Source organism: Canis lupus, chromosome 8 (assembly GCF_048164855.1).
Source record: "Canis lupus baileyi chromosome 8, mCanLup2.hap1, whole genome shotgun sequence".
NCBI lineage: Eukaryota > Metazoa > Chordata > Mammalia > Carnivora > Canidae > Canis > Canis lupus.
In genome coordinates this window covers 35293488-35308859 of record NC_132845.1, presented here as the reverse complement: position 1 = coordinate 35308859, position 15372 = coordinate 35293488, and the positions used below count along the sequence as shown (strand labels likewise).

General features: G+C 37.2%; 1 protein-coding gene across 3 annotated transcripts in view; it reads right to left on the bottom strand.

The window, feature by feature from the left end:
* Positions 1-1202: 1202 nt before the first annotated feature.
* The window catches only part of GNAI3 (G protein subunit alpha i3), a 40333-nt gene continuing 26163 nt past the window's right edge, over positions 1203-15372 (bottom strand). For all 3 annotated transcript variants that reach the window (XM_072834880.1, XM_072834879.1, XM_072834881.1), the window contains exons 4-9: positions 13991-14148; positions 11148-11276; positions 7935-8064; positions 7380-7533; positions 2452-2665; positions 1203-2362 (exon numbers count right to left, since the gene is read on the bottom strand). In XM_072834880.1, the coding sequence (XP_072690981.1) occupies positions 2475-2665; positions 7380-7533; positions 7935-8064; positions 11148-11276; positions 13991-14148 (762 nt within the window). In that variant the 3' untranslated portion in view covers positions 1203-2362; positions 2452-2474. The remainder of the gene's footprint in view (positions 2363-2451; positions 2666-7379; positions 7534-7934; positions 8065-11147; positions 11277-13990; positions 14149-15372) is intronic.

Below are 15372 nucleotides of genomic sequence, written 5' to 3'. Positions count from 1 at the left end.
AAACATCTTTTATTTCAAAATACAACAATGATTTGCAAAGCCGATAACCAGAATCACTTTTTAAAAATTATAGATCACTAGCCCACCAGCCAAGAGTTAATCGCTGAGATGGATCCTGATGATTTTGACTTAAGGCATATTTGAAAACCACTGACTTGAATTGTGTTCCTGTATCCTCAAAGACTGTGCATTTAAATAAGTTATATGGACTGTAGGGTAGAGGGTGATCTTCATGTAAATATAGAACAAAGGTAAATGGTATAAAGGCAGAATAGTGGAGAACTATTTTTCATTAACATTAAAAGCTAAAAAATGAACATATCAGACAGATGTATTCAAATGAAATTACAAAGTACATTTCAAAGTATAATTAACTTAGATTATTTGTTATTTTGGATTATCAAAACACCATCCTATTAGCCCTGACTATATAAAGACTATGGTTAAAACAATATTCCACTAGTTCTCATTTCCAGATGATCTTCTATCACAGGATACAGTAGGAAAAGATATATTCAAAGTGAACAGGAACTATCAACTTATGTGTGCATAAGTTAATCACCAATTGGAGCTGATCATTTTTAGATCCAATTTTCCCAACCCTAAAAAAAAAAGAACTGTTTAGATAATAACAGTTATACCATCTACATAGTTATACTTTCCCAAAAAAGAATAAAAATTCCAATAAAGGCACTGAACTGCTGTGGCTTGCTTTCTGAACCAGCTTTGATGATCAACTTTTTTTTTTTTTTTTAAACTAGTAAAAGGTCACTCAAAGAGGACACAGAATCCAATCCAAAAAGACTGGACCCCAAAAGGCACTGCTCAAACTGCTGATTTGGAATGTTCAAAATACATTCTCTTCATCTGCCATCCCCCAAAGGCCCATTCAATATTTAAGGACATTTGCTGTACATTATACAAAAGGACCTGCAGGCTGATGTGAATAAAAGCTCTCCACAAAACCAAAATGTAAACCTGGAAAATGGATTATGACTACATGTCACTTACACAGATGGGACATAAGACCCTCAGTCAGGCCATGATTCAACAATACTATTACACCAAAGACTAGCCTAGCCCTTCAGGGAACCCTCCACCTACACCCATTCTGAGACAAAGGCCAAAGCACATTTAGCAGGGACAAAAAGAAACAAGAAAATATTTCCAGAAAGGACTAGTTACAAACAGGAACAAACCTGGACTCTTTACTCACCATTTTAATACTGCTGCCAACTATAACAGATTAAAATCTGTATACACAACATAGTGGAAAAAGTCCCAAAATGCAATCATTTCGGCAAAAGAAGGTACTAAGGATTACTACAATTAACATTGCTACAATAAAAACAATGGCAAACAGGGATTTGGCACCACATTTACAAAGTAAAAGCATGCACTGTTAATACACTTTAGATGTTTCCCAACAAAAAAGGCCATGGAAGATGGAAAACAAGGGGCATCTTTTACAGAACTCCCTATGACTGAGACAAACAAGCAAGAACCAAAGTGGTCAATTTAGTAGATCTGTAGCAGCAAAGTCACTGTTTCTGTTTGGAATTTAGCAATTTGCATTTCTAATCAACAGCTGCCCTGGGTGTGTCTGTATCCAAGAAACTAACTTTACATACTACATCAGCATTTACCTAGTAATTTGGTAATCAGCATAAACCAGGTTAACCTTAAACCATAAGCTTAAACAAAACTTAGCTAGAATCTTATAGAACTCTCCAATGTGATTACCATTTAGAAAACATAATGGTACTTTGAGCAGGAGAGTAACATAAATTTCATCCAAAAAAGCTAAAATCATAGCCCCAATAACCATAAAGAATTAATTATGGAAGTATTATGTTCTGACCATACCAAAGTTAGAAACAAAGAGTTCCTACTAAGAGGAATATTTTCAAGATGATCTGGCCACATCATGTGCATAGTTAAGGTTGTGTTTTAATAAAGATTCTTTTGCAAACAAAGAAATAAAATTTAGTCACATTATTCTCTTGGATGAAAAAAAAAACCTTTAAAAATGAACTACTGGTGGTTTGTTAAGAAGGAAAAAAAGAGTAAGCTACATATTAAAGTTCTGGAATGCAGCACCTCAACTTCACATCGGCCCTAAACTTTTGAGATTATGAAATCCAAGTGATGTCTTGATGATCAAATCATACTTTACAGTTGCTCCAATTCCAATGTCTGACTTTAGCATCTCATGTCAATTAAGAGTTCCCTAATACAGAAGATTGTGCTAAAGAGTGCTAATATTCTGCATGCTGCTGCCATTCCCTGGTCCCGTTCATGCTTGTAGCTGCCCACTGAGACAGCAAAAGAAGTCTGGTCTCAACACTCCACACTGTAATAACTAGAAAAGAAGAACATTCTTAATTAGAAAAGCTTACAATGTCAAGAGACATCACTATAGAACTAGAACTAAATTGTCTCAAGTTTTACCTTTTATTAACATCCAACCCTCTTCAGTAAAGTCCACATTCCTTTAAGTTGTTTTTAATGATGACATCTGTAACAGCATCAAAAACAAACTGCACATTCTTGGTGTCTGTGGCACAGGTGAAGTGGGTATAGATCTCCTTGGTATCTTTTCTTCTGTTCAGATCTTCAAACTGGCACTGAATATAAGCAGCTGCTTCTTCATATGTATTGGAACCTGAAGCAGACAACCAATATTCTCAGTTCAAATCCTAACAGCTGCCTGAATTCAACTAAGTCAGGCCATCACCTAAGGGAATATAACCCAAATGAATATAAGACAGATTTCTTTATTTCTGTAATCATTAGGTTATTCTACAATCATCAGACTTTTCTTGAGAGCGGACTAAGTAAAACAAAATTATCACAAAAAAAGATCTTGGGAAACAAAACCTTTTCTTTTCCTCCTTTCATTTAGATTTTTCAGCTAAAAAACCTAGAATGCATAAAGGAGACTAGGGAAGTAGGAGGACACATTGCTAGAACACAATTGTTTAAAAGGTCAGAGAGGGATCCCTGGGTGGCGCAGCGGTTTAGCGCCTGCCTTTGGCCCAGGGCGCGATCCTGGAGACCCCAGGATCGAATCCCACATCGGGCTCCCGGTGCATGGAGCCTGCTTCTCCCTCTGCCTGTGTCTCTGCCTCTCTCTCTCTGTGTGTGTGACTATCATAAGTAAATAAAAAAAATTTTAAGAAAAAAATAATAAAAAAAAATAAAAGGTCAGAGAGCCCGTGCTCCTCCGAGTGATCTTCAAACAATTCAAAACAGTTAATCATGCTTCTTTTCAAAATCATACCAGTTTTAAGGGGGCTTTAAAAAAGGGGGCCAGGGCTTAGCTTCAGAGCCTTTCAGCAATAACTTAATGAAAGGTAAACCAGTACATGTAAAAGCGAAAGGGGCTTGAATTTACACACTTTAAAATGTATTTTTGTGACATATAAGTTACATCTCAATAAAGCTATTATTTTTTTATAAAGGGGGGAGAGACTCAAAAGTAAACTTTATTTTCAACATTTGTAATTAACACTCATTACCACATGCTTCCTACACCATCTCATCTACCTGTGAACCTTTAGAATAGCCCTAGAAACTGACTAGAACAGGAAACCTCAACAAATACAAGTCTTCACTCCTGTAAACTAGAGGCTGTTTTCAACAAATAACATCTATGAAATTAAGTGATATTAAGCATGACAACAAATGCCAAAAGCGAAGTGTTTAAAAAAAGACTAAACAAAGAAAAACTTAAGAAAGAAAGGAGTGTTATTTAAACAGAATACTTAGAGAAACAAAGGAAGATAGGTTGGTAGGTGCTTGAAATAGGTTTCTTGAGATGAGCAGAACTTCTGTAAATTCAAGGAAAAACAGCACTGAGAAGCGAATTCTGTCTGGCAGGAACAGACAGTGATCCTTGGGCAATGAGGACTGTTAAGACTTCTTAAAAGAAAAATGAAGTCAATGGAAAACAGGCTTGGAAGGTCGCCCCCTCTACTCCAAAAAAGGATATGACACTGAGGGCTCTTTGCTTTGTGGAAGATTCTCAGTCAGAACACTGGCAATCCTCTTAAGTAAGATTTCTCTCCGCTTTAAAACTTGGCTACTTTCTATGAACTCCCCTAATTCTCCCCTCCCTCCAGATTCTGGCCACACTGCCAACTTCCCTGAGAAAACAAGGGCCAGGGGCTTAAACTATACCTCGACTCTTGAGCCGACCACCTCACTTAGAAGTCACCTATATCCCCACATATTTCTACCTTTGGTCTTACAGTGGTCTTCCTTCCAGTTCAAAATTTAACTCCTCTACCAAGATTCTTTTAAGCTGAGGTGAAATTAATATAACATACAATTTTAACATGTACAATACAGTGGCATTTAGTGTATTCACAATGTTCTGCAACCACCACCTTTCTCTAGTTTCAAAACTTTTTCACCAACCCAGAAAAACACTCCATTCCCATTAAGTAATCATTCTTCATTCCTCTAATTCTATGCTCCCCCATCTCCCGCTAACCACCAACCAATCTGCTTTGTCTATGGATTTGCCTATTTGAGGTATATCATATAAAAGGAATCACATAAATGTGACCTTTTGTGTTTGGCTTCTTTTCACTTGGCATAATATTTATGAGGTTCATACAATGTATCAGTACTTTATTCCTTTTTATTATTCTATTGTATGGAATTCCACCTACTTACAAATCTTGCTCCATTAATTACATCTACTTTTTACAACTTCTCTTGTTATAAAATCTTACCTCTAAGCATATGAACATTCTTTTTTTTTTTTTTTAAATTCATAGAGACAGAGACAGAGAGAGAGAGGCAGAGGGAGAAGCAGGCATCATACAGAGAGCCTGACGTGGGACTGGATCCGGAGTCTCCAGGATCACGCCCTGGGCTGCAGGCGGCACTAAACCGCTGCGCCACCGGGGATGCTCACATATGAACATTCTTAAATCTTTCCTTCTCCTGTAATCCAAGCTGCTCAAGAGTAGGCTACACCGGTCTTCATTTCTTTACTTCCTACTCAAAAACTCACTGCCCTGGCTCTGCTCTCACTGACACTGCTCTCAATAACACTCACCATCTCCTGGACCACTAACTTCAGAGGGCATTTTTCAATGTGTATCTTACTTTGTCTGCACTAAACATTACTGACCACACTTCGCTTCTTAGTTTCTCAGTTTTTGATAATTTGGCTCTCCTGGTTCTTCTCTTTGTATCCAATATAAACCTTTCTTTCTCTCCTGCCAATAGTCTGGTATTCTCATTCTTTCTGTGGTCTTTTCTGTCCTCATTCTGTATCATCACCCCATGTCATTTCATCCATTTCCATGTTGTAGTTATACATGATCTCCAATCAATATATCTAAACCCCAATCTCTCATAAAAGCTCCAAGGCCACGTATGTATCTACCTATTAGATACCCCCATCTGGATTTTCCACAGATGCTTCAAAATCAAGATTCCTAAATATCAATTCAGATCATAGCACCAGCAGCCAATCAAGGCAGAATTCTACGAGTACTCTTCCCACTTCCTTACCCTAGTGACACTCTTCTACTTCATTACAGAAAGCCTTTACAGGGTCTGCTCAGCCAACATATGTTCTCCTTCCCTGAAAACACCCAACTCTGATCTAAAGGTTATAGTGGTGCAGCCCGGCATTCATATTTGTGTCCCTAACTTTGATTGAATGACTGGGCTAAGGATTTTTGCCTAAATTAATACTGGCCAGAATCTCTCTTCTAGAAATTTGAACTTGGGGCCAGCCACTATCAGTGTACCCTGGTCTTCTTTTTTTTTTTCTTTTTAAGATTTTATTTCCACATAATCTCTACACTCAATGTGCAGGGCTCAAATTTACAACATGAGACCAAGAGTCGCATGCTCTACTGATTAAGCCAGCCAAGTGCCCCTAACCTGGTGTTTTGAATACAGGAGAGATACTGTGGCAGGGCCATCTTGTATCACATAAAGTGAGTAGCACAGAAGGCTGGTAAACAGAGAGAAGAATAAAGATACACAGAGAGAAGGAGAAAAAAAAGAGACAGGGAAAAGGTGCTTCCAGAGTCCTTGACAGCTTTCTATTTCTTAGTTCTAAATGCATTCCTCTTTTTTAAAGGAAGAACTCCCTTTAAAAAAAAAAATTCATTTATTTGAGAGAGAGAACACACAGGAATAAGGGAGAGGGGCAGAGGGAGAAGCAGACTCCCCACTGAACAGGGAGCCCAAAATTGGGCTCAATCCCAGAATCCTGGAATCATGATCTGAGCTGAAGGCAGACACTTAACCAACTGAACTGCCCAGGTGCCCTCTAAATGATTTTTTTTTTAACATTTTATTTATTTATTCATGAAAGACACAGAGAGACAGAGACACAAGCAGAGGGAGAAGCAGGTTCCATGCAGGGAGCCCCATGTGGGACTCGATCCCAGGACTCCAGGATTACACCCTGGGCCGAAGGCAGGTGCTAAACTGCTGAGCCACCCAGGCATCCCCCTCTAAATGTATTCTTTTTTTTCCTAAATGTATTCTTAAGGTATGTCTGCATTCTTGCCCTTGGCTTCTAGGATATATCCCTGTATCTTCACCTAAAGTTTTTATTTGCATCCTAAGAGACTCCTTACTAATTCAACTCCCTACTATCTTTATTGCTATTTACTGCTTATCTTTCTAAAGCACAGTTTCCACTATATCATGTACCCCAATCAAAATCCTTCAATAGCGCCCCACCATCTCCATATGAGATACAAGGCCCTCCATGAGCATCTCTGCCTATCACTCTAATGACTCTTTCCCATCACATTAAACTCTGGCAATATCAAATTCTTTCTAGGTTCCAAAAACAAAAATTTTTTTTAACAAATTTACTTACTTTTATTAATAAATGCAGGGCCTGAACTCATGACCCTGAGATCAAGAACTGAGCTGAAATCAAGAGTCGGATGGTCAACCAACTGAGCCACCCAGGCACCCCTCATGACATTTTTTTTTACCTCCCTATTTTCATATACACTATTCCTTCTTCCTAAAAAGCTTTTAATTCTCTGTCTGCCTAGTGGTCTCTAATTCATCCTCTCATTATCTCACTCCAAATGTCATTTCCTCTAGAAAAAAGGAAACACACCAAATTTTTATTTTTATCTTTCTCTATTTTCTTCAAAAACTGAGGACAGAAATGTAATATACATAGTAAACTCAATTATATCTGGAATAGCACTTTAGACTTAAAGGGTCTTAATCACATGCTTAATGCTAATATCACTACCAGTGAACACTCTCCATAAGGACATACATACATTGTTCAAAATAAAAGACAAATTTAACAATGTCACTGAAGTGTTGATCTAAGATGTGTACCTCCAACAAAATCATTCAGGATCCCTTACCTGTGTATTCTGGATAACAGATAGTTAATGGACTCCTCTTTATTTTTTCCTCAAAAAGGTCTTTCTTGTTGAGGAAGAGAATGATTGAAGTGTCTGTAAACCATTTGTTGTTACAAATGCTGTCAAACAGTTTCATACTTTCATGCATTCGGTTCTGAGGGGGGAAAATGATGTCAGTAGCAAAAGGTAAAAGTGCATGAACTGTTCATGAAAAAAACAGACCAATAAGTTTTAGAAGAACTGAATGGCACTCATGGAAATAAGCTAGACACTGATAACACAAAAGCTAAGTCAATCCTCATTTTCGTAATCCCTGGAAGTTGGGAAGTGGGAAGAAGACTGGCTAACAAGAGGCCTTAATCCTGCCCACATACTCAATGTGCTGTCCTACCTCTTAAAGAATAAGAAGGGCATGGATCAATATTTTAAGTCTAATCTCACTGACAGGAAAAAAAAATTAAGGAATCAAGATTTGGTTCAATGAGCAAATGAATGCACATCTTCCTACGAATTATTTTCTACTTCCTGGCTACATTAAACAGAAGATCCACATACCATCTCCTCATCCTCAGCCAGAACAAGGTCATAATCACTGAGGGCCACACAGAAGATAATTGCTGTCACTCCCTCAAAACAGTGAATCCACTTTTTTCGTTCTGATCTTTGGCCACCTACATCAAACATCCTGAGTAAAGGGAAAGAATGCACAAATTCAGCAAGGTCACAAATACACCTCTCCCTAAACTGAAGTGGTTAGAGAACTTCCCACTAATGTATATTCAAAACTCCATTTATAATAGAAAAGACAAACAAGGAGCAGATAAAATGCAGTCAAACTAATACTGTGGTTAAAAGTAAAAGAGAACAACATGAGAAAATAAAATCTAGGAACAATCAAAATCCTCGTTTTAGGTAACTAGTTGCACTTCCTTTAAGTTTGTTATCAGGAGTGCCAAAAGTCAGCAGAAAAAGCACTGAAATGGACTAAAGGAAGGAGGGGGGAAAAGGACAGGAAAAATAAAGAGCTAAATAATACAACTTAAGATAATAGTAACAAAATATTAACATTTATTGTTTACCATGGTACCAAACATGATCCTAAACATCTTAAGTACACTAACTCCTTTGACCCTCACAACACTGCTGCTAGTACTATTGTTTCCAGTGCACAGATGAAGAAATTGAGGCACAGGTATGGTAAATAACTGGGTCTAGGGCACACTACTAGCAAATGGGGACTGGGACTCTGAACCCAGGCACTCTAACTGCAGCACCCAGGCTCTTAGCCGTAACACCATTCGACTCCCCAAAATGGTTTACCTCTTCAGTCAAAGAGAACAATAAAAAATAGAAATATCCAACTTGCATTCTGCTTCCAGAAAGTTTGTTTTCCTTACTTTTTAACTTTCTTTTTTTTTAACTGAGGTATGGCTGAGGTATGTTTTCCTTACTTTAAGGAAAAAATATTTCAGAGATTAATTACGGGGGGAAAGTAAACTGTTTTTCAGGGTAGGACTCTTAAGAGCCCAATATAACCACTATTTCCCAACTCTATGTCCTAGTTGAATCTAATCAATAATAACAAAGCCTCAGCTGTTCACAGATTTTATGTTCCACTCCTGATTAGTTTCAGTCCACCACTCCCTTCTGGGGGGCTTACTTGACATCCTGTCCCACCTACTGCACTTCTGTCAACAGTGTCCTCATCTACCTCCTACAGTAAGAGGAACACCTGCAGTGCTCTACCTCTAGCTAGTACCAGCATCTGAGGAGGTATGTATACAAATGATTAGATGCTCTGAAGATAGATGTTTAATGACAAGGACAAAATTTTAAAAGGTAAACTTTGCCAAGCTGGTTTAGTATGCCAGATCTAAAGTGACTCAATGTCTATTTCCAAAGACTTTTCCCCTGAAGATCAAGAGAAATAAGACATAACTGAGTTTACAACCCAGTCTTTTCTTGTGGTTGATCTAGCATAGGTTTTTTTCAGCCTTTGGACATGACACTTGGAATGATGCAATCACAAGTTGGCTTTAATACAAGATCATATAATAGGTTTTAGGAAAGCAAACATCACATATGCCACAGAAATCTTTCAAGGAGAGACACATGCTGGTACAGCAATAATTTCAGTTTATCCCTCTGTTGTCTTCTACAAAGTCCATAAAAGTTGCAGAATACCATGACGTCCCAAGGGTGGGCTTTTAGCACATATAACATTTACAATATAATTCACTAACAGATCAACATGTTATAAACATTACCTCATAACTGAGAGGCAAGTAAGCAATTACACAATGCCTTGCATATAGCAGATGCTCAATAAGTGTTTGAATAAATGGATAGTGGTTTTGCCTAGAGAGAAGAGGAAAAGGAAGAAGTGATAGTACTTCATAACAAGATCTCTATGCCAATAATAAAGTGGGTGTGGCATCTTAACTAGAGCTGGCTACTGATTCTGACACAAGACCAACAGGATTTACCCAACTAAAGATCAACCCATGTCAACATCAACAAGAATGTTTCCCACACTAAATAAAGTTCACCACATTTAATTATAAATGGATTACTGATCTTGTAGTACACAAAAAGACATCTCATTCTTATAGGTTGCACAGGTGATAAATTCATATGGCCTTTGCTACTCTAGTTAAATATATCAGTCCTAAAAAAATAAGCAGCTCTTCTATTCTACTAATATTCAGCTGAACTATTTTCCTGCACCATGTTTCAGATCTGTTTTGGTTTATTAAGATTTCAAGACCTCAAATGGTATCTAGTAATACCTGAACTCTGTAGATTTCACAAATCCTGTGAAGTAACTGTTTTCAGAGAGAAGAACATGGAGAAGCTCTCAGCTAGAAATTACAATTTTGTGCAAAAGTGATGATTATCACAGACTACATACAAGCATAATGAGGTAGCTGGAACAAACATCATATATTGAAGAGAAGTTTATTCCTAATCTTAAAGGTCACAAAAGCAGAAAACGGGAACCAAAAAGACAGTTATTTACAAAAGACCATTAACACAGAGACAAGATGAAGCCTATTTTAGAAAGACTAATGCTAATGAGAAAGTCCTTTGTATTCATGTACTAGAATTCTCTCTCTCTAAAACCACTTTTTATGTTATCATACTTTACCAAAATACCTCTATGTCTATATCAATTTTCCATTCATACTACATTAAGAACTTAGTTGTACATGACATTATGCACAAATCAGTCCAAGAGCCATGACAATATTAGCTCCATTCCATTAAACTTAAAGGGAAATGTGCTTTGGTAAGGAAAGATCAACACTGGTGAGTAAAGCATTTCTATTTTAATATCAAAATGGCAGAACAAAGCCACATCACTAAGTATCTATACTTAGTATTATTGTTACCCCTTCTAAACAACAAACATTCAATACCTGTTTTGACGATTCCAACAAAAAAGCAGCTGAAAAGACTAAAATTAAAAATAAAATAAATAGATAACCATGTGATTACTTTTATTGATATTTACAACTTAATTTTGAATTTAAATTTCTCAAATAGACAAAGGTATTTGATGCTATTTGGAGAAAGAAGAAAGGTTTGGGCCCTCATTCAGTTAAAATTCAAATACTGGCTGATGAATATGATGGTTGGTTAGTTGGTTGTTTTGATGATAGGTTTTTAAAGCAAAGAATATGGCCTGGAGAAATTTTACCCTGATTAAAGATACAAACTAAAGGAAAGATATTTGTAATTCGCACATCTAGCAAAATAATGACTTACTTGAAGTATAGGTCTTTGAAGGTGAAATGAGTTTCCACAATGCCTGTGGTCTTCACTCTTGTCCGCAAGACATCTTGCTGAGTTGGAATGTAGTTGGTTTGGGATATCCTATCCAAATCATTTAGGTAACTAAATAAAACACACATTTATTTTAACTTGGTGAAGCTAACCATGTACACACCAAATCAACAACCTAAACTAGTTCCTTGCCAAAAGTAGATTCTAAACCTGTCACTAAAGTGGCAGAACAAGGGATCCCTGGGTGGCTTAGCGGTTTGGTGCCGCCTTCGGCTCAGGGCATGACCCTGGAGATCTGGGATCGAGTCCCATGTCGGGCTCCCTGCATGGAGCCTGCTTCTCCCCCTGCCTGTGTCTCTGCCTCTCTCTCTCTCTCCCTCTCTCTCTGTCTCTCATGAATAAATAAATAAATAAAATCGTTTAAAAACATACAAAATAAAAAATAAAGTGGCAGAACAAAATCAGAGCTTCGGTATCACAGAAATGATGAGGAAAAAAATGTGAATCTAGCATAGGACAATTAATGTAGGTTTTATAAATGCCACACAAAGGGGGTTTTAATTCTACCACAATTAAGCTGTGAAGGCCAATTAGAAGGAAACAAATATGGAAATGTCATTCTTATTAAAAAAGATTTCTGGGGTGCCTGACTGGTTCAGTCAGTAGAGCATGTGACTCTTGATCTCAGGGTTTTAAGTTCAAGCCCCAATGTTGGGTGAAAAGATTACTTAAAAATAAAAAATTTTGGAAAAAAAAAATCGAGAAAAACCAAAACAAAAGCCTTCAGACATTTAAAGTTAATAGGTCATTTGTATGTTCTGACATTTGATGGGACATTAGAGAATGGTGTTTGAATTACTAAAATTAAAATGAGAACTATGTTCAATAAGAATATTTTCTGGTTTTATTCAGGAAAAAAAAAAGTTGTGGGTTTTTTAAAATCTAAGTCAAAAATATTGTAAATACTTCCAAGAAATTTATTCAGGGAATTAATTAAAAGACGGCTTCAAAGCTAAGTTAATTTTTTTTAAAGCTAAGTTAAATTTTTGGTAATTTCAGATTCCTAAAGAGTTTTTAGCTAGAAAACTAAAGAACAGGTAGCACTATTATAAGTGAATCATTAATGAGCCTCTATAAAACTAAGTACTACCATCAATGTTAAGGAATCAGGCAAGTCTCAATCAAATATTATGGAAAAAAAATTATTTACTTTTATATTTTTATTTAAAAGATTTTATTTATTCATTCATGAGAGACAGAGAGAGAGAGAGAGAGAGAGAGAGAGGAAGAGACACAGGCAGAGAGAGGGAGAAGCAGGCTCCATGCAGGGAGCCCCACGTGGGACTCGATCCCGGAACTCCAGGATCATGCCCTGGGCCGAAGGCAGGCGCCAAACCGCTGAGCCACCCAGGGATCCCCAGGAAAAAAAATTTATAAATCACATGTTCTCTGGTGTAGTTGAAGGATTTAGAGCTTAATGAACGTATGATAAAAAATAATAACAATCTAGCTTTCATGACTACTGGGAGAATTATTGAAACTACCAACATATGCAACTAAAAAATATTAAAAGGTGGGCAAGATTAGAAATGACAAATACCCACCATTTCTTCGACATGGATGGAATTGGAGGGTATTATGCTGAGTGAAATAATTCAATCAGAGAAGGACAAACATTATATGGTCCCATTCATTTGGGGAATATAAAAAATAGTGAAAGGGAATAAAAGGGAAAGGAGAGAAAATGAGTGAAAATATCAGTGAGGATGACAGAACATGAGAGACTCCTAACTCTGGGAAACGAACAAGGGGTGGTGGAAAGGTAGGTGGGGGGGGGGGGGGTGACTGGGTGACGGGCACTGAGGGGGGCACTTGCCGGGATGAACACTGGGTGATATGCTGTATATTGGCAAATTGAACTCCAATTTAAAAAAAAAAAAAAGAAAAAGAAAAACGAAGACAAAAACAAAAAAAAGGTGGGCAAGAATCCTGAAATTTTTCTAAGGTTAAGTTTTCATTTCAAGATAACTAAGTTTTTCAAATATAATTTAACTTCTTCCTACAACAACTTAAATAAGAATGAAAGATAGGAAAATGTGAATATTGGAGAAAATACCTTAATACTTAAAAGTGCCTCCAATTAGAACAGAGATAGATACAGGTACAAAGAACTCACCAAGTTCCCAAAAGGCACATTAAAAACCTACATTCAGAATATAGATCTTATATATACACATGTTGTATAAGAGGCAAAATCAAAGCCTCACACAAGTATTAATTACACATTCTCTCAAACTATTTAACACTTAACAGAATTCCCTTGACAAACAGATGCTTTGACTTCTTACTAAGACTCAACATTCTCTGTACAAAGTCTACTATTGTGATCTGGCCAAAGATTTATTAGTGGTGACTAGTACCAGAGAAATCCATAGTGCAGGCCAGCCACAGAGTTGGATGCATAAAAAGGGATATCACATTTCTAATTTCCCTCACTAGCTGGCAATTAATGCAAAGTCCTTATGCAGAAGGAACTGCATTGGAAGAGATCCAGGATCCAGCTGCAAAAGATTTCTCTCCTCTTTCACTTACTTATTATAAACTACCATGGAGCTACTTTTCATGGTACTAATTCTCCCATTTACATTCCAAGAGGCAATGTTGTTCTCCAAGTCATACAAAATGACAAAGGGCTTGTAATTACCCTAACCTGAAATCATGCAACAGACTTCTAAAAGTGTCTGTTACTTAAGGTTTTGTCAAGGACAGACTCTGAACTTTCTTAGTGTCACCAAATTATTTTCTATTATGGAAAAATTACTCACTATGAAGCAGAATCATTGAGCTGATACTCCCTGGATCTGCTGAAACAAGCTTGCACGCCACCGTCTCGCCATAACCGTTTAATCACTCCTGCTAGTTCTAGAGTCATGACTCCTTCTTCGGCACTGCCAGCCAAAACAAATAATTGCCGGGCATCATCCTGAAGAAAGAAGTTAAGAGACAGAATGCTTCTCCGCTCCTTAAAGAACTTGACACGCACATTATATGTTTCATTATTTTAAGAGAAGTATTGAAGAGATCTTTCCAGGCAGGGCTGTCTGAGAGAATTTACAATGAAGTCACTCCCCCTACTCATTCCACTGTAGTTAGAAGTGCAGAGCTGAGCTGAGGAATGATTTCAGTCCCCCCACCACATACCACTATCTCCTAAAAAGATCTCTTCTGAGTGGCTTACATATCTCCACCCTGCTTACTCATAGCTTTTTGACAGAAAAAACCTGGTCTGTGATATAAACACATGTAACACATTACCATTTTGTTAACAAACCTACAATAAAAATAGAAACAAAAAAACTAGCATGTAAGAGGTAAAGTCTAAACACTTCAGAGCGAGTAAAACATTAATGGAGTTTAAGGAAAGTGTTCTCTTCTTCCTCAGCTCAGACAGAGGAACAGGAAGAGGAGACTGAATTATTTAAGAAGTCTAGAAGCCTAGGGGGGAAAATAAATCCCTGGGGGCAAAATTCAGTTTGTAGATTCCCCAAGGAATAATAATCCTTCAAATAAGAGGGGGGGGGGAAAGAGCAAGAGGAAAAGAAAGTTACAAAGAGATGTGATCAAAACTCAGGAGTCAAAAAGCTTTATAAGTGGCTAACGTTTTTAAACCTAAAACATGAACTGTAAAGAGGACAGAAAAGGGCTATGAGAACTCTGATTATTTTGCTTTATTCTACCTACCCTTACTTGTCAAATAGTTTAAAAACAAACCCAGGTCTCAATCTTTAAAAACAAGATAGAAGAGAAAGGAACAGAACAGAACCTGGCGCCTGGCTGGCTCATTCAGAGCATGCGGCTTCTGATCTCAGGGTTGTGAGTTTCAGCCCAACACTGGAGATAGAGATTACTAAAATAAATAAATAAAATCTTTAAAAAACCCCATATACTGAAATCTCATGGGATGCTCTCCCCACCTCAAATCTCATATTTATCTGCCTTAGGAGAGTTCCAAATAACTATTAAGATGCAGATACTAAAAAAATACCCATACTTACTGGGTAAAGGAAAAGTAAAGAGGGAAAAGGAGCAATTGGTTGTATCGTAAGTGGTCATTAGGACAATAAACTAGCAAGCAAAAAGCATTTCAGACCAGAGGTGAAATCACAACCCAAAACTCCTAATACTTGTGTGTTTCCAAAACTCATGC